This window comes from Brassica napus, chromosome C2 (genome assembly GCF_020379485.1).
Source record: "Brassica napus cultivar Da-Ae chromosome C2, Da-Ae, whole genome shotgun sequence".
Taxonomy (NCBI): Eukaryota; Viridiplantae; Streptophyta; class Magnoliopsida; order Brassicales; family Brassicaceae; genus Brassica; species Brassica napus.
In genome coordinates, this window is record NC_063445.1 from 44667510 (window position 1) to 44687836 (window position 20327).

At 37.0% G+C, this 20327-nt stretch overlaps 2 protein-coding genes across 2 annotated transcripts; one reads left to right on the forward strand and one right to left on the reverse strand.

Moving 5' to 3' along the window:
* The first annotated feature begins 1214 nt into the window (after positions 1-1214).
* On the forward strand, positions 1215-7345 carry LOC106378405 (probable hexosyltransferase MUCI70). The gene is made up of 3 exons (XM_022695501.2): positions 1215-4170; positions 5208-5408; positions 5718-7345. The coding sequence occupies exons 1-3, from the start codon at positions 3912-3914 to the stop codon at positions 6332-6334; spliced, it is 1077 nt and encodes a 358-aa protein (XP_022551222.1). The 5' UTR covers positions 1215-3911; the 3' UTR covers positions 6335-7345.
* Positions 7346-16546: 9201 nt separating this feature from the next.
* On the reverse strand, positions 16547-19824 carry BNAC02G32170D. The gene has a single exon (XM_048747891.1). The coding sequence runs from the start codon at positions 18557-18559 to the stop codon at positions 18128-18130; it is 432 nt and encodes a 143-aa protein (XP_048603848.1). The 5' UTR covers positions 18560-19824; the 3' UTR covers positions 16547-18127.
* Positions 19825-20327: the final 503 nt, after the last annotated feature.

The window sequence follows — 20327 nt, forward strand, 5'->3', positions numbered from 1 at the left end:
TTCAAAAAAAGGATTTTTATATTTATTATTCATTTAAATATTTATTTATACTTATATATCTATAGAGTAATGGTACAATAAGTTTTTACTTCTTTGATGAAACATATTTTGATCATTTTTCTCTTTATTTACTTTTTCGGTCCAAAACTAAGAAAATGTTATTGATGAGAATTTCCCTTTGGTTAATTATGATATTATAAATTATAATATAAATGATACTAAAATTGATAATTTTACGTGTTTTATGAAAATTCACATGTTACCGCATGACCTTCAAACGTTCTATAAAATCTATTTCTAATATTACTTTTTGTGTTATGCTGATTTTTTTTGTAAATATTTTCTCCAATATTCTGCATAATTTCTTTTCTCTAGGATTCAATACCGAAATATATTATTATAGAAAAATTATTATACGCTTGAAGAAATATTTAAATAAGAGTTTTAGGCTCAATAATATTAATATTTTGTTATAATTTTGTTATTTAATTTTAGTATTTAAATAAAACTAGACCATTCTAGGAAGATCCCGATGTCCAACAAAAAAAAAAACATTTTAATGGTAGTTATCGGGTTGCATATCGGTAATTAAGAAAAAACTTGCTCCTTCTTCTAAGGATTTCCGTATTGAAATCCATAAGATATTTAAACCTAATCTTTCTTCTTCTTTATTGCATAATTGTCCCATGATTTCCAATGCATCCTTTTTGTGTTTCCCTCTGAGCTCCACCAATATTGTGACGCAGCACTTGTCAACTTTTTTGTTAGTCTTTGGCAAACGATAACAAGACATAACATGGTTTAGTAGATCATTGACCACTGACTTAATAATTACTTCTTTTTTTTCTCTTTGTGAAGAATTTGAAAATCCATCCATTAACCCGATCATTTAAGCGATCCTGAATAAATCCGAAAACTTGTACTTTCAAGTCCCTTAGACTCTCTGGCATCCTTAGATAAGATCTCATTCCACCAAAATTTTGTATCTCTAAGATATCTCAAAAATTCATGCCGAATAGGTTCCTCAATCCTATGCCCAAACTGGATGGAAATTTTCTGAAAATTTATCAGTTGACTCGATACTGCCTCATATTCTTTGAGTAATCGGAGAATAGTTTGACATTCCTCCTTTGTGCTTTACAAAAAAAATAGGCTATCATTCGCGAAAAGTAGATGAGATATCGATGGACATGCCCTTGCTACCTTCATTCATGTAAGTTGTTTCTCTCGCTCAGCCTTTTTTTTTATTTGTAATAAGTGCTTCCGTGCACATGATGGATAAATAAGGAGAAAGGGAATCCCCCGGTCTCAAACCTCTCAAGGGTATTATGTGGTCTTTCAGTTCACCATTCAACAATAATCTATACTGTACCCATGAGATACATTCCATTATCAAATGAACCCATTGGGGGATCAAAACCCATCTTCTTGAGTATGTAGAGTCTTAATAAAGTCACATTCCACCATTTTTTTTATTGCCATGAACTTGTTCTGGCAAGCTTTGTTTGTCCTTAATCCATGAAACATCTCTTGAACTATAAGGATAATGGTCGAGATCAATTTTCCGGCTACAAAAGCCGATTGAGTTTCCTAGATAAGTGTGGGAAGGCAGCCCTTTAATCTTTGACTAACACCTTAGAAATGATCTTATATCCAACGTTACAGAGACCTATCGGTCTAAGTTATGTCATCCTCGTTGGTCTCTCTGTTTTGGGCATCAGACAAATATTTGTAATGTTCAGCCCGAAATCCATCTTTCCAGATATTAGAAAATTATTAACCAGTTCCAAAATGTATTTTTTATAGTAGGCCAAGAGTTATATTTTTTCTATATTTTTATAACTTATTTTACTATTTTTTCTGTTACATAATAGTAAAATCTGTCTAAAATGACCAAAGGTATCAAAAATCCTATTGGGACAAATAAAAAGTTGAAAGTGTCTCTTTTTTCCAATTCTTCCTAAAAGATTTTTGGTGTTTACTAAATCTATATATGTAAGGTAGACTTTTCTCTTTTCTTATGGCATGTGGAAAGGAGAAGGGGTTTGTTGACATGTGTCCTCTTTTTGTCTTTTTTTACATTTTAGATCCTTTTTCTTTTAGATTATTGCATTTGGTTCACTATTTTCTAATTATGGACTATCAAACCTTTCTCACACTAACCATCATCATTTGAAGTTTGTTAATCTATTTTATTGTTCAAAAAATTACAAAGCGAATAAAGAATAAGTAAAAAAATAAAAATGTATTTTAAGTATTTAATTTATTCATAGATAAAAATAACATAAACTTTCGCTATTTTATTATTTTTTTACTATTTTCTGTTATTTCATTTACAACTATATATTTATCTTAATATTAACCAAACTAAAGTATAACATATAATCTAAACATAAAACCTCAATAATCACAGAGAAAAAAAATGTCAAAGTAACACTAACTCAATAAAGGTCCAGAGCTCAAAGGCGATCAAGAACGAACTAATTCACCCCACTTTATTATAGAGTGTATTGGCAAGAACAATCAAAAGTCTGAAAAATGTTGAAAGATAATTTTGAGATAAAGCAATCTATCGAACACAAAGAAGCGTGATCAAGGACCAATGCAAAGAACCAAGAAAGCGGGTTAGAGGAAGAATAATCAACAACATGCCAAAATCACAAGAAGCAGGAAGAGACATACATAACGAACGATAAGCACAACCACCAGCTAAGAGGTAAGAAACACCTCACAAACTAAACAAACACAAACAAGATGTCTATGCTGGTGAAAGAACCACAAAGCTCTAGATAGAATGGACCAAAGCTCCAAGAGACTAATACCGCACACTTATACTAAGGGAAGCAAGGGAAGAAGAGAACAACCTGAGTGAGGGAGAACGGAAGCCAACCCCAGAGAAACCAGAGCCCAGACTTGAGACCAAAAATAATCTTCCAAATCTACGGAGCATACTCGGAGGAGAACATTATCCAAACCTAGAGTGGCAAACATGGCGAAAGGGAGAGTCACAGAGACCCAAGTAGCGATGAAAGCTGCAACGAGACGAGAGAACATAGATGGAAGAGTTGACAAAAAGAAATCATCAAATCGTGGAGCCGTCCTCGAGCTATAGAAGTGAGATCACCAAAAGCCATATCTTGAAAACCAAGACGAGAAGGACTATCGATAGTAAGCCAGCGACGAGGAAAACAACTTCAAAGACGACTAAACTCTGACCCAACCCAAGGAGATGCAGTTCCTAACATGAGCTGAAATCTAAGGAAGAAGAAGAGAAAAAGGTGAGGAAGAACAAGAGCACATATGTGAGTCTTTTTCGGTGATGGTGAGAATCACAGCACACCGGAAAGGTAAACGAAATGCATAGATGGTGACGGCTCAATGTAAAAATATAGAGAGAGAGCACAAACATCTTTAAAAAGTAATGTTCAAATAATTGGAAAAAATATTAATTTTTACCCTGAAACTATTAGCCTTAGAATCAACAAATGCCTAAATGTAAAATTATTGGAATTCAATATGCATTACATCACAAACTCACTTCACCACTAATAAGTATTATTATACCCACAACAACTAACTATTAAAAAAACAAACACATAATATGTTGGCATATCAATTATTACTACATAACATAATAAAAATATCAAATAATGGTATTAACAAATAAAAACGATCACATAATTAGTTAACTATATCGTCCGAAAAATAATATTTAACCCTAGTAATAAAATATCGAAAAATATATCTTTCCAGTAACGCCTCACCATAAAAAGCTGGCTTAAGTTTCTAACTTTTAGTTTATTCAACAGCACAAGCTCAAATAAAGATCTTCTGCATCATCAACACTGAATGTCAAGAAACACAAAAAATAATAAAATGAATAAATAAGAAAGCATAAATCTTTCTCTACGATGGGAAAACTCATCAGTGTCACCGCATCTCCTCCTCACTGTGTCCGATCAAAGCTCCTCTGTTTCTCACTTGTCTACTTACTCACCACACTTTCCCTGATTCTCTACGTCTCTCTCTCAAGAAACCAATGCATCTTTCGATACTCACCGTTCGATCCGATCCAAACAAAAAGGTTCTCGTTTCCTTCTTCTTACGGTGAACACAAATACGCTTTTCCTACTCATAGATCTTCTTGCTCTTCCCCTGTTTTCTTCTCAGGTATTTATTTATTTATTTATTTTATTTTTTTGAATGAATGTTAAATTTTTATTCATCAAAAAAGCCCGTATACATCAAGTGTGACCCATGTTTAATAAGATAATCTTTCAAACTATGCAACTACTCTCCCAAAAAAACTAATCACACTCTAGTAAAGAACCAGAATTGCATAAGTTCCCCCATTCCTTTCACACCATGGTTTCTCATCAAAGTAATCTTGTTACGAATCCATTTATCAATCATTCTCTTCAATGTAGTCAGAGGCAACAACTTATCTCCATGAATGATCTTATTGCGTTCCCTCCAAACCGCATATAGGACCGCTTGAAAAGCATATCTCACACAGAACAGCCGCTTCCTTTCCATGGCCTCATCTCCAATAATGCTTACTATCTCAAACCATACATTGGTGTAAGAACTGCAGAGAATGCCCCTAGCGATATGTTCCCAAATCTGAGAGGAGTAAGCGCACATAGAACAAGTGGTTTCTTGTCTCTGGAGCACTCTTACATAGGGCACAAGTAGTATCAATCCCCTGATTCCACTTAGCAATCCTATCCAATGTAGTCATTCTATCAAGCATCGCTAACCAGGTCATGAAAGCGAACTTCAGCGTAGCTTGAGTAAACCAAATACCTCTGGCCCAACTGTAGGAACTTTTGGCATTATGCAGCATCCACCATGTCTCATGTGTAGAGAACTTCTGCTTAAATCCCAATTTTCCCCTCCATAGACTAACGTCTTTCTTTTCTGGTCTCAACTTCTCTGCAATGATATTCAACTCAGTTTCAATATCATTTAACAATCCCATACGATGCCTTCTCCTTCGTCGGCTATACAGAACAGCTTCCTCTACAGTTGCTCCCCTGTTAACCCCCATATCTATTATTCCTCTTGCTCCCAACAGATCAACAAGCACACCTCTATCCAGTATTTATTTACCAATATGTGATTTTTCTTTATCTTCAGGATCTTACATTATGGGTTATTGTCGGGTAATGATTTGGATATTGTATTTGCTGTTTGATGTGAATAAGATTACTGGACAGTATTGAATGAGATACATAGTATCTGCAGAGTGTCATCATCATCTGAAACTTTGAGATACATTCACGGCAAAAGCGAAACTTTCGGTGGAAACTTCAGTACCCAGAAGAGATTTTCTTACTTTAATCATTCGAACAACGACGTCGAAGTTCCATGTGGTTTCTTCAGAGATTTCCCGATCAGCAACTCCGGTGAGATATCATCCATTGTTTTAACAAAAAAAAAAAAGATATTCGTTGACCGGGCTGAATCACCTGTTTTGTTAATTACAAAATGTAAAACACCGAGTAAACAGGAGAAAAACAGGATCATAACGGTATATAATCATTTTCTTGTATTTATATTGGATATTTTTCATTCAAGCATGTATTTAAAATTTCTAAAAATAGTGATTAGCTCACAAACATCTCTTATTTATTACTACTTTTTGTTTATCACTATAAAAAAAATTCTTACTACAATTTCTATTTGTATTTGACTATTTTCCTGTGCTTTGGTAGATAGAGCTGAGATGGATAAATGTGAACTAGTAGTTGCATCAGCCATTTTCAACGATCATGATAAAATCATACAACCAGTGGGACTTGGAGTTAAGACACTAGAAACCGTTTGTTTCTACATGTTCATCGACAACAAAACCCTAAACTCTCTCTCCCACCACAATGTCATCTCTAAAAACAATCCGAAAGACTACAGAATAGGCGCGTGGAGAATCATCAAAATCTCAGAGTCAGATAATCTATACCCTAATCCGGCTATGAACGGGGTTATACCAAAGTATCTAATACACAGATTGTTTCCAAACTCAAAGTTCAGTATATGGGTCGACGCAAAGATCCAGCTCATGATTGATCCGCTACTTCTGATTCATTCCATGTTGGTGATTCCTGAGGTCGATATTGCGATATCTAAGCACCCCTTCTTTGTAAATACAATAGAGGAGGCTATGGCTACTGCACGGTGGAAGAAATGGGGAGATGTTGATGGGCTAAGGATGCAAATGGAGACTTATTCTGAGCATGGTTTAAAGCCTTGGAGTTCTCATAAATTGCCATATCCTACAGGTAATAAAATTTTCCCTAACGAACAAGGTTTGTTGTTTTTAGTGATTACTTAATGATGTATTAGTTGTCTTTGCCCGGTATAATTAGGAACATTAGGGGGGAAATCTGTAATAGAATAATCTATCTCAAAGTGTTAACAGTCAGCTTCGTACATATGCCCATAATTTAATTGGATAGGGGATCTAATACTGCAAGCTTATGTTGATGAATTTCTTTTTCAAATAATATTGGTAGGATTTTGTAAGCAAAAAAAATGTTGGTAAGATTTTAGACTTCAACTGATAATATTGGTATGATTTTGAGGCTATTTAAATTAAAATCCACTGAATATTTTATCTATCAAGTGTAGTTTTCAAATAAACTATATTATTTAAAATCAAATAATCTTTTTAATCAAGTAATCTTTCAAATCAATTATTTTGTTTATGCATAATGTATAGTTAGAGTAATCTTCACTCTTAAGTGTGTTAATCATCTTAAGGTAATCATCTTTAGGATAACAGATACATTTCCTTGCCTAGAATGTTGGTGTTTACTCTTATTACTTTGCAATAAAGACTAAAGACGTCAGTCATGTCTTATACATGAAGGTTGGCTCTAGTTGGTTAGGTTATGTTCGTTTTACTTGTTGATTTTCAAAAAAGGAGTCACGGGTAATCATGGAAAACCACATTTTCAATTATTCAATTCGTGGAGAGATAACTAGCTCCTTTAAAAACAAAATTATGTAGTTGATTATATATAGAGAAACTAAGGAATATACGAAGAAGAGAATTGATTACAAACAACAACAACAACAAATTGTTTGTTCGACATATATTCATTTAGAATAAGATAAATCACAGTTGCAATCAAAGAATCACGGCGTGGTCCCATATAACAGATCAATGAGAATAACAGATAGCTAGCTGGAATAGAAATGATATAAGAGAACATTATTTAAAGGGCTTTTTGGAAAAGTGACTCAAAACTTGGAGTCAAACAGAAAACTAACCTTTTCTTTTGACTCTTTTTTTTTGAGATTTTAACCCCACACCTGCATTTTATCTACGAAAATGCCATTAACATTTTTTTTTTTTTCGAAAATGGCTTCTTTACTGTCTCAACCTCATCTTCTTCAAGTATTTACAATATTGTCACTACAATGAATAGTGGCAACAACCTTGTGCGAACTGTTTGGAGCTTTTAATGCCCTTTAATGCACGTAAATCTCTTTGCACTCTCTCTGTTTCAATTGTTATGAACTAAAAACAACATTTCTTTCACTTTCTCTCTATATTCATCCAAAAAACTCAAGCTTTTGATTCAAAATATGGGCTATGGTTGACAGAGCCATATTTCTTTCGTTTTGACTTACGGTTGCTTTCGTTTGAGGTTCTGGGTGGTTGGAGAAGACCCTGTGTGCAAACGAAGTCATCTCACCTAGTTTAAGGTACAAATTTGAATTTTTTTTCAAGATCTGTTCGCGTAGAAGACTTACTAGTAAGTCATCTGTATGTAGAAGACTTACTGATGAGTCTTCTGGTCAAACGGACGACTTAAATTAAGTCGTCCAGCTTTGTTTGTTAAAAAAAAACACTCCAGACGACTTATATATAAGTCGTCTACGAGAAACGGGCTAGTTTTGCATTTGACCGAATCGTGTCAGATCTTTGACTATTTCTGGACGACTTATAATTCAGTCGTCTCTGGGAAAGTTAAAATTTTAATATTTTATGAAAACTTGACGACTTACGTGTAAGTCGTCCTAGGTTAGTTTTGTAATTGAAAAATAAAACTTCATAATTTAACTTTAACCAGACGACTTAATATAAAGTCGTCCCTCCAGAAGACTTAATTTAAAGTCGTCCGGGGAAAGCAAAGTCGTCCAGAATTTTTCCCAATTTTCTGGTCAAACCTTGCTTATCCCGGACGACCTTAAATTAAGTCGTTTAGCTGGACGACTTTCATCTAAGTCGTCTGGAGAAAGTTAAATTTCAAGTTTTATTTTTCAATTACAAAACTAACCTAGGACGACTTACACGTAAGTCGTCAAGTTTTCATAAAATATTGAAATTTTAACTTTCCCAGAGACGACTGAATTATAAGTCGTCCAGAAATAGTCAAAGATCTGACACGATTCGGTCAAATGCAAAACTAGCCCGTTTCTCGTAGACGACTTATATATAAGTCGTCTGAAGTTTTTTTTTTAACAAACAAAGCCGGACGACTTAGAATTAAGTCGTCCCTTTTAATTTTCAATTGCAAAAGTGACCTCTTTAGACGACTTACCTTTAAGTCTTCTGGACGACTTAATGCTAAGTCGTCTGCGGCAATGTTTATTGAACTTCTTCATTTTCTCTATGTTTACTAATGTGTTTTATTTTGAATATTTGCAGATGATTTTTCAGTTACATGCAGTGTATGGAGAATGGTTGTTGAGAGATTTCCGTTGGGATTTTGTGGTTGATGATCTCAAAGGAGCAAGATTGTTTTTATTGAATGAAGATTCAACACATGCTGAACTTGTTGCAATGGCTCAAGAAGATTATAACCTGGACATGAGAACAGTGAGTGTGGAGATTAGCTACTCATTACCAGCAGAAATGATGATGGCTCCAGGCAGTCTTCCCATTCATGTTACAAGTGATAGACAAGTTCGAAACTTGCTGGAGATACTCAAAACCCATAGAGTATGTCTTTGTGTATCAAGCCGCAGCAAGGTCGAAACGGTTTCAGAGAAAAGGGATATTGATGAAGCTGGTGAATGAGAAAAAGATGTTGGTGATAATGATGAAGCTGGTGAATGGGAAGAAGATGTTGGTGATGATGATGAAGCTGGTGAATGGGAAGAAGATGTTGGTGATGATGATGAAGCTGATGAATGTTTTGAAGATGTTGGTGATAATGAGTTTGTTGAAGATGAAAATCAAGATGGGGAGGAGGAAAATGGGGAGGAGGATGCTGATAATTCTATTGTTGGTGAAACGGATCAGAATGGTGGGGATTACAGTCTTTATGGAAAGGTTCCAGATGAGGACGAGGAAGATGATGATAATATTTGTTTTGAAGAAATCCAAAAGACATATGCTAAGACAAATGCTATTGAAGGAGGAAAATCGAATGGTACCAGTATCTATGTCAACCAGAGTTTTGTTAGCAAGGGTGCACTGCTTTCAGAGCTGCGGTTGGCAGCAGTGAGGGGTAAGTTTTCTTTCAGATTATACAAATCAACGAAAACTCTCGTTGTGGCAACATGTCGGGTTAGCTATTGTGGATGGAAGGTCAGAGCGAGTGTCAAACATGGGACAAACACGTTTTGGGTAACAAAGTATGTGGAAAAACATTTATGCTCAGCGGGAGACCGAATCGCTCAGCGGAGACACTGTACTCCGAAGTATGTAGGTAGTCTTTTCATTGATCGTGTTGGAATCATTGATGGGATAACTCCGCAGCATATCACTGATGCAATGAGGAACATGTTTGGCATGGCGCTTGATTACACCACTTCATACAGAGCACTGTTATATGCACAAAGATTGGTGAGAGGATCAGCAGAAGAAGGGTATTCGCGTCTGGCATCATATCTCGAGCAAATCTCCATTGCAAATCCTGATTCTATCACGGCGATAGAACTTGATTCTATGAAAAGATTTAAGTATCTATTTCTCTCTTTTGGAGCTTCTATCAAAGGTTTTAAGTATCAGAGAAGGGTCATTGTGGTGGATGGAACTCACCTAAGTGGAAAGTATGGAGGAACTATGTTAGTTGCAGCCGCACAAGATGGCAATTTTCAGATATTCCCATTGGCTTTTGGGATCGTGGATGAGGAAGATGTACCTTCTTGGGAATGGTTTTTCACAAAATTGGCTAGTTGTATATCTCATGACAAGCCTCTGGTGATAGTCTCCGACCGGCACAAGGCCATTAAAAGTGCGTGTGATAAGGTGTTTCCTTGGGCAACCCGAGGAATATGTTATTATCACCTTCAAGATAACATTGTCAAAAAGTTTAAAGGGAAACATCTCATGTACTTGGTGAAAGGGGCTGCTTATGCTCACACGGTTTACGATTTTGACCGGTACATGGCTGAGATACGGAGTGCAAACCCGGAACTTGCAACGTATTTGGAGAAAGCCGACGTCAGGCTATGGTCAAGGGTTTATTGTAAGGGGAACAGGTTCAACATAAAAACAAGCAACATTGCTGAATCTATTAATTCCGCACTGAAGCGAGCAAGAGGATTTCCGATTACGTTCCTGCTGGAGTTCATAAGGCAGAAGTTAGGAAAATGGTATTGGAAAAGGAGACAAGATGCTTTGAGTCTCACAACTGAACATAGCGGGGGTGTTGAATACTTGCTTGCTGTTCGAGAAGAGATAGCGGATACGATGACGGTCGAACCAATTGATGGATGGCATTTCTTTGTCAAAGGTGGCAAAATGGACTGTGTGGTTGATTTGGAACATGCAAAGTGTGATTGTGGTGTCTATGGAGTGGAGAAAATACCTTGCTCTCATGCTATAGCTGCTGGAACACATGCTGGTTTGCATATCTCCACACTTGTATGTCCACTGTACTCAAAGAATTATCTGTATGCAGGATACTCAGAGAATATATATCCTATCGTGTCACAACATATTGAGGAACGAGAATGCTTTCCTCCAGAACTAAAGCGTGGTCGGGGGAGACCGAAGAAATCAAGATGGCAATCTTGGTTGGAGCTATCTAGGATGAGAGGACACAAACCCAGGAAGAAACACAGGGCACGGAGATGCTCAAACTGCAAGGAAACTGGCCATACGAAACCACAATGTACACAACCAGTTGACTAGTTGTCCAGACGACCTAAATTTAAGTCGTCCAGTCTTGATTACCCGTCCAGACGACTAAATATTTAGTCGTCCAGTGTATTTTATTTTTAGACGACCTTCTACTAAGTCGTCCAGTGTATTTTATTTTTAGACGACCTTCTACTATCCCTTCAAGTGTATTTTATTTTTAGACTACCTTCTACTAAGTCGTCCAGTGTATTTTACTTTTAGAAGTCCAGTGTAAGTCGTCCAGTGTATTTTATTTTTAGAAGTCCAGTGTAAGTCGTCTAGTTGGAAAACCTTCCAGATGACTTATAATAAGTCGTCCAAACCTTCTAGACGACTTATTTGTAAGTCGTCCAGTTGGAAAACCTTCCAGGCGACTTATAATAAGTCGTCCAAACCTTCTAGACGACTTATTTGTAAGTCGTCCAGTTGGAAAACCTTCCAGACGACTTATTTCTTCCAGACAACTTATATATTTACAAATCTATACAAAGACAAGCTGAAATACAAATACTTCGCTCGTTAAAAAATCATGTTCAAATACAAAGACAAGTTCAAATACAAACACAAATCTAATCATATATGCCCACGAACTTATCACCATCCACATTTTCTTTCAAATGCTGATCAACAAGCTCCTTCCATATATCCACCGCCATATTATCCCTCATTTTCTTTGCGTTGCACCTAGCAAAGTCTTTAGGGTCAAAGGAGACCCCAAGAGCATGACATTCAATGTACTTTACAGCGTACACGCCACAATCACCATTGTTGGCCGTGGGTACACCTTTCAGCGGTCTCTCATATGTGTATGGCTCCAACCCGTATTTGACCCGTATTTCGTCGGTGGCTGCGCACTCAACAAGCAGATAAGGGACCATCTGGAGAAAAGGCTCCATTATCGCATCCCATGCGTCTGGTACACTAGATGAAGGTATGCTGTCCCAGACGACTATGTGCCTCTTAGGGATCGATATCCAAATAGCAACCCAATGCTTGTCGTTCAAGTTCACTGGCGCATAGATATCATCAATGTCCTCCCCCCACTTCTTGTTTGATTGGCAAAATGAAGGTATTGATCCGTCATAAAAATTCGACGCCCCACCAGGTAGAACTCTTCCTAAACCTTTGTGATCAGGTTCCGATGTTTTGAAGAGCTGATACTGCTCTCTCCAAGACTGGGAAAAGTTGTGATCCAGGAAGCACATTCGCTCGCTCCTGAAAGCTTGTGGGTTCTCCTGATACCTCTGCCTTAGCACATTAATCCAAGCATCTATATGCTGCATATTAAATATAACAAGTTAGAAGTTACCAGACGACTTAAATATAAGTCGTCTACGTGGTCGATTTATCTTTAAGTCGTCTGGAAAGTAGTCTACTTGGACGACTTTGTAGACGACTTAAATCGTGTGCAGAAGACTTACGCAGTCTTCCAGCCATTCTCTGGCTGTCCGGAGGAAGTGGTACCACCTTGTTGGTGATGTACGTGGTTTGTCCTCGGTCTTAGTTGAATAATGACTGCAAACAAAAAAGCAATCAGTTTTGGACGACTAAATCAAGCTATTATGGGTAAAGCAATCACTTACGGATCAGTTTTCAACCAATCAGCGAGTTCCTTCAACTTATCTTTGTTTACTGGCGGAAATGGATTATAGGCTGCCACTTTATCTTTTTTTTTCTCTGCCGTATAAGGAGATCTCACAGTGGGAGCAGGTTTCTTCGCTCGTTTACTCTTTGCACGCTTGTCCAATACAACCAGGCTCGGTTCTGAAACTGGATCGCTTGGCTCGGTGGAAGCGAGGCTCGGTTGTTGATCGGTGGAAGCGAGGCTCGGTTGTTGATCGGTGGAAGCGAGGCTCGGTTGGTGATCGGTGGAAGTGACAGCAACAATCTCTTTGGAGGTGACACCATCTGCTTTATCCTCCGGCAAGATCTTATATACCGAGTTCGCCTCGGTTGCTGTATCCTCCGGCAACCATCTCTGCAATAAAAGTTGCACACAAGTTAACCCTGGACGACTTAAATAAAAGTTTTCTTGACGACTAGTTGACCCTGGACGACTTAAATATAAATCGTCTGGACGACTAGTTGACCCTGGACGACTTAAAATTAAGTCTTCCATGGTCAACTAGTCGTCCAGACAACTTACGTTTAAGTCGTCCAGGGTCAACTAGTCGTCCAAACAAATTTTACAGTCGTCTGGACAACTAGTTAACCCTGGATTTGATACTAACCTCTTTGATTTGAGGAGGCTGTTTCTTTTGAGGAGGAGGCTGTTTCTTTTGAGGAGGAGGAGGAGGCTGTTTCTTTTGAGGAGGAGGCTGTTTCTTTTGAGGAGGAGGAGGAGGAGGCTGTTTCTTTTGAGGAGGAGGAGGCTGTTTCTTTTGAGGAGGAGGAGGAGGCTGTTTCTTTTGAGGAGGAGGAGGCTGCTGTTTGGTTTGATGAGGAGGAGGCTGGTTACTAACCACGGTTTCATTGGCATGAGGGGTAGCCTGTTTGTTACTACCCCCAGTTTCTTTGGCAAGAGGGGTAGGCTGTTTATCTTGAGGGGTAGCCTGATTGGTTAGAGGTGGAGGGGTAGCCTGATTGGTGACACCAACCTTCTTCTCCACAACTTCCAATCTATCGGACAACTTCCTAAACTCCCTGATGCACTTCTTAAACCCTTCTTTCATGCAGTCAGCTACGCCCTTGAACATAATTTCCAAATCCTCTCTGGTCACCCCTCTAGCCTCTTCTCTAGCCTCTTCACTAGCCACTTTAGGAGCCTCTTTACGAGCTTTCTTCCGAGGTCTTGGATTGTCTTCCTCCTCCTCCTCCTCCTCCTCCTCCTCCTCCTCCTCCAACACAACCATCTCTTTGGCTTTCTTCGATGGAGTCACAACCTTAGGTTTTGTATAGACCTTAGTACCAGTGACTTCCCAGCAATCCATGGTCCACTTCCACGGTCTCCGCTCATACATGACTTTAATGATGTTCTCCGCGGGCAGGTCCTCAACATCAGAGTCCCATTTTGGCCACATTTCACTAATGTCCTTCTCAACAAAGTTGATCACGCGGGTCTGCAGTAAATAGAAGAATCGAGTTAGATATTTGAAAAAAAATACTAAATAGACGACTTAATTATAAGTCGTCTACAAACAGACGACTTATAATAAGTCGTCTAATAAGTCGTCCAGCTGGAAGACTTTCCAGACGACTTAATTAAGTCGTCCGATAAGTCGTCCAGCTGGGAAGACTTTCCAGACGACTTAATTAAGTCGTCCGATAAGTCGTCCAGCTGGGAAGACTTTCCAGACGACTTAATTAAGTCGTCCGATAAGTCGTCCAGCTGGGAAGACTTTCCAGACGACTTAATTAAGTCGTCCGATAAGTCGTCCAGCTGGACGACCTTCCAGACGACTTATAAGTCGTCTGCGCAGTCTTTTGGATTGAAGTAAATACCTGACTCAAGATAGCAGCTTTCATTGATCTGCGGCCTCTGCTGCCCTCGTAAGCCAGTATCGGTGGAGACGGACTGTCTGCTCTGGGACCACCAATACTAGCACCCAATTCCGGCATAGCTGTGTACGCCCAGACCTGAAGAACTTGTATAAACCCATCCACGGTGTAACAACCAGTAATTTCTTTGTTCCACAAAGAGTCCATCAGCACCTTAAACGCGACTCTCCCCCATGGATAATTCTCAAACCGTTCTAAATCCATCACTAGCCTTGCCAGAGTAGATCGTGTAGCGGTTGAAAACTTTCTCCCTTCAATGAATCCAGTGAAGATGGAGAGGTACGCGAGCCGCTTGCGATCTTCCCTGGACCAATCCCCGCATCTCTTCAGTGCTGCTATTATCTGATCAGTAGTTGGCCCAGCTTCCAGATGAACTCCCAGCATCCCCCAGAAAGAAACCATCTCTTGGGTAACGTCACATTTTGGTGTCTCAAGGTCCTCGATGTACTCGCAGTTTAGACCAGTGAGGTTTTCAAACTCTAACAGTGAAAACCTCAAAGGTTCTGGACCAACGAGAGACCACATCTCATACTTCTTCTTAATGTCCAGCTTGAAACTGAGCATGTAGTGAACCAGCCTTGAAGCCCAACCAAATCCCTGCTCCTTGAACTTGATGAAAACTCCCAAACTCGACTCCTTCAACTCTTCAAATTCGTCATCAGTAAGAGCTTCCCTAAGAGCAGTATGCAACTTGCTGTTATCCGTATGATACGAAATGCTATTGTGGGCTTCTGGCTCTTCCCCTGATGTGTATAACCTATGGGGGAGTTCTGGAATATCCATCCTTTTTGTCTGCAAAATAATCAAAGACAACAATAAAAGTCCAGACGACTTAGTAGACGACTTATAATTAAGTCGTCTGGAAAGTCTTCCAAATGGACGACTTATATTTAAGTCATCTACTAAGTCGTCCAGTTGGAAGACTTTCCAGACGACTTAAATTACTTACAAGTCTTCCAGTACAAAGCGGACCTGATTAGTCGCAGAAGGAGTTGGAGTACTCGTCATTGCGGTTATAGATCTGAAAAAATAAACATGAAACGGTGAGAATGAGTAAATTGATAGAGACAACGTTTTATGTTCATCTTTTCCTCGAGATTGATGACTTACCGGCGTTAGGGTTTACAGAGAAACGGCGCTAAGGTTTACAGAGAAGAAGCGGCGGCGCTAGGGTTTAGAAGAAGCGGCGGCGCTAGTGTTTAGAGGAAGCGACGGTGAGAACGTTGGTGACCACGGTGGCGAGGGCGACGGTTTGTTCGGAAATAGTGGAAGCGGCGGCGCTAGGGTTTAGAGGAATCGGCGGCGCTAGGGTTTAGAGGAATCGGCGGCGCTAGGGTTAGAAGAAGCTGCGGCGACAACGGTGAGAATGAAGTGAGATAGATAGCCGACGTTGAGAACGATGGTTTGTTCGGAAATCGTGGGAATTCGAAATCGCCTTTGAGAGAGAACTGTTAGGGTTTCTGAATTTCGCGAAAAATGAAACAAAAAAAGAAAAAATCACCTTATATATTGGGTAAATAATCCGGTTAGCTTTAAAAGTACATTGGTAAACTTTAAGGTTTCGTCCGGTTTAGACGATTTATTCTGGCTGATAATGTACAACCGACGACTTAATATTTAGTCGTCTGTTTTCAGACGACAAAATATTAAGTCGTCCTAGACCCTAAAATGAACCCCTAAACTAAAATGACTAGATTAACTAACTAACCACGTTATAAAATCAAATTATACTTAAATAGTGTTTACTATACACAGAAATGAACACGCATAAGTAATTTTAAAAATTTTCTAAAACGGTTTTAATGCTTTCCAAAATCTAACCCTAAGAACACATACAATACTACAACATATGTTGATGAAACATAAACTAAAGAATATCATTACTCACTACTTTCACTCATCTATGCTGAAAACAATTGAAATTTGTTATATCTTAATTTATGCCTCCTAAGACATATGTTAATTACATAATTCCCATTTTTCACTTATCAAAATATTTTTTACAAAATTTTTAAATTATGTTTAAGACTAACTGTCCAGACGACTTTCAGTTAAGTCGTCTGGACGACTTATTTTCAAGTCGTCTAAACAGACGACTTGCGAGGGGTAGAAACGTAAAAAAAATTCCGTTTTTTTGTTTGGTCACAAGGAGATAGTTGTAATTTCAATAGCCTTTTAGGTTACTTTTGTCTTTGACCCAAATTGGGGTATTGTTTTAGGTTTGACTCCAAGTTTTGAGTCACACTTGGCAATTCTTCCTTATTTAAATGCATACAACTGAAACTAGACTAGTTTTGTTTTCTTAGATATGGATGGTAATAATACTATCTTTACGAGTATGTTTTAATTGGATATTAACGTTCTTAGAAAAATAAGATTTTCCATGTTAATTTTAATGATCAGCACTTTTAAGTTTGCGTGGATGTTTTCCCATATTCAAATGATATTTTTTATATTTTGTTTTGATTAAATGTACCAGATAGTGCGATGATACTGAGAACACATGGAATAAGAAGCAACCTTTTCTCGTGCTTCATGTTCAACGAGTTAGAAGCGTTTAACCCACGAGACCAGTTGGCGTTTGCGTTTGTGAGGGATCACATAAACCCTATGGTGAAAATGAACATGCTTGAGGTCGAAGTTTTTGAGCAAGCAGTTGTTAATACAGACATAATCTCAAGAATATTAAGACATCTTCGTACGAGGAGCAAGAAGAAGAACAGAAACAAGAATCATCGTTGAGAATAATAAAAAAGAGAAGAAGATGGTTAGATAATGAATCTTGGTTTCTCAATAGTAGTAGTTGTAAGAGTTATCTCATGGAGATGTGGGGTGAACACCATCGATTTTTTCCCTCATGGATCCGCTATTTTAATTTGTTTATATCATTTCAACTATATATAGGTTTACAAAATAGTATTAAATATATATATATATATATATAATATATATACATGTCTTTCGAAGTAGTGTTGTTTCCAAACGAGAATTGAAATCAATACTAAATTATTTGGATAGACTCTTCTTTAGCAGTTTTTATATTTAAAATTGATAGACATTTTAAAAAGTACAAACTAAGTAGAACGTAGTTCGTTTAAGAAGACGAAAATATGATTAAAGATGGTTGAAATGAGAGGTTAAATACAATTCAACTCGAGGTTACTGCTGCGTTTAACTTTATATGTTATACGATTTTTTATATTTTACATCTATTTTTCTATTGGTTAAAATGAGATTAAGTATATAGGTAATAATGTTTTATTTAGAAAATACTTAAATTAAATGTCTTTTAATTTGTGTTCATAAATCTAAAATAATGATTAAAATGAAATGGATAGAGTATAAAATAAATACTATAGTAAAAGATGTTTTTCTACCTCTTAATCATTGTAAGTCGATTGCATTTATGAAAACAAAGACTTAATTATAAAGATAGAGAAAAAACACAAACAAATCCTCAATAAGATGATTTTTATTTTAGCAAAAAGATGAATTTTAGCTAACGAAAGCAAGAAAAATAAAAAGTCAACGTATACCGTTGACAAATCATTTCTCATCCTCGAAAGCAGATACAGGAAAAGAACGTGACAACCCGGACGGACCAGCAAAAGTGATTTTAGTCGTATCTTGATCATCAACGTAAATCTCAGAGATGGTAACCCAAATCAAAAGCTCTTTGCTCTTGATTCCAGTAAGACTGCGCATCCTACGTTTCTCGACGAAAGCCGTAACCTCCGAGTCGTACGATACGTTTTTGCCGATGGCTTTAAACTTGTGCTGAACCTTGTTCTTCATCTTGATCCATATATAACCGGTCGATTTGTTGAAACCGATCTCGGTCATTGTGTCTAAAGGGAGAAGTCCCTTAGGTAAGTTCATGGTTGATAAGATCTCGTGGGCTTTTTGTTTGCATATTAATACGCCATTGACGATTTCTGCTCCTTTTCTTTGATCTTGATTGGTTTCTTGAGACGACATTAGGTTATGAGATGTGTGCTTTCAGGGAGTTTTGACTGGTCTCTCTTATATAGGTTCTCGACTCTTGAGTCTGTTGACGTGTTGAGAGATTATTTGAATAAAATTATGAAATTGGGTCTGTGAAAGAGAAAGGAGTAGCGCTTAAATGTGAGGAGAAAATGGTAATCGAGTGTATATTACCGGACAGACGTGCGTACTACGTAGGTTGGGAGTGGGATCCATGCACTTTGGATTTGTGGAATATAATTTTATTTCTTTACAACTCGTGGAATTTTGAAGGTTAATTTTAAATATTTTTTTCTTGGGATAAAATATTTTTTTGTTAGTTATTATTATATACTAGTAGTATTCCGGCGCGTAGCGCCGGGTTCGTATGTTTTATTCTTTAATAAATTTAAAATTGTTTTTGTTATCCATTTTGATAGCGATTAGTGACAGTAGTGTAAGTAATTTTCACTGATTGATTCAATAAAAATATAATAAATAGTTGATAGTTGCATCAATGTAAATATATTTGAATTTAAAACATAAAGCATAGTTGATGTTCCAAAAAGAAAAATATGTAAATGCATGTTTTGTTTTGTGATCATCTTATTAGAATGAAGATATTAAATATGTTCATCTTTTTAAAATAGTAACAAACATCGATGTTTTGTCGATGTCAGGATGTGGCAATCTGCGAGAGGCTTCACTTTAGATGTATTGGTTAAATATTTTGGCCTTCGATTATGAATCCAATAAGTAAATTCTTAATCATGGTCCAACATTGATTGGACTCGACATGATTATTTTCCCAGGATACCTTATCCAGATATTCTATCATGTATAAAGATAAAGACCATTACAAAATATTTTCGTTGATGTATTTTAATAGATTTTAAATCTAAATACAATCTACTGTTATTCGAATGATAATTTTAAATTCTATTTTAAAATCTAGTGTTATTCAATGAATGATTTAATTATGTTTTGAAAATCAAGTGTTATTCAACTTTTAAGGATTTTAAAATTCTTTGTATTTTCAATTGATTTCAAATAATCTCTTATGGAGTCTCATGAATAAATGAGTGAACTTAAAATCCAAAGCCTACTGCAGATATTTTAGAATTCTTGAACTTTAACAATTTTAAAATTTGATGGATTGCAAATCACTGATTAGATAACACCACCTTAGTATTAAGAAAAAGCTATTTTACAACATTTTCCAGAAAAAAAAATCTGATGGTGGGACCAAGGAAGCTGTTGCAAATAAGTGTAGATATTAGAATAAGAAAAACGAATTTCAAATGAAATAAACAAACGCAATCATTGAATTGAATAAAACCATTGTTATTCTACGTCAATCTCGCCAAGGTCGCACTTTTTGGCTATGGAACTCATCGTCTAAGCTTTGATGTTTTTAGACTCTATGATCTGTTTCTATAGCGGATGTGATTGTCTGTGAAAATCTATGTTACTCTTACCCACTCAAAAAGGCTCAATCTTTTTCTGGAAATCTTTTGTGCTTTAGTTGTGTTTGGATCGCAAACTGTTGTAGCTTTTGTTTCTTTAAGAACGATGGAGCCACTAACTGAGTTTTTTTAACTCGTACTCCATGTAATGTTTTTTTATATAAGTTTAGTTAATAGTTAAAACTTCAACAATATATTGGGTTTAATATAAAATAGATTAAATTGCTAAAGCTTTTTGCGAGAAGAAAATCAAAGGACATGTTCCGTAAATAACTTGCGTTAATAGTCAAAAGTCAAAACATCCACCACTGCATTGG

Excerpts from the sequence above, each read along its gene's own strand:
- LOC106378405 (XM_022695501.2), top strand. The coding sequence starts at position 3,912 with ATGGGAAAACTCATCAGTGTCACCGCATCTCCTCCTCACTGTGTCCGA. Across the intron at positions 4,171-5,207 it reads TTCCCCTGTTTTCTTCTCAG|ATTACTGGACAGTATTGAAT; the intron begins GTATTTATTTAT and ends GATGTGAATAAG. Across the intron at positions 5,409-5,717 it reads TTTCCCGATCAGCAACTCCG|ATAGAGCTGAGATGGATAAA; the intron begins GTGAGATATCAT and ends GTGCTTTGGTAG.
- BNAC02G32170D (XM_048747891.1), bottom strand. The coding sequence starts at position 18,559 with ATGTCGTCTCAAGAAACCAATCAAGATCAAAGAAAAGGAGCAGAAATC.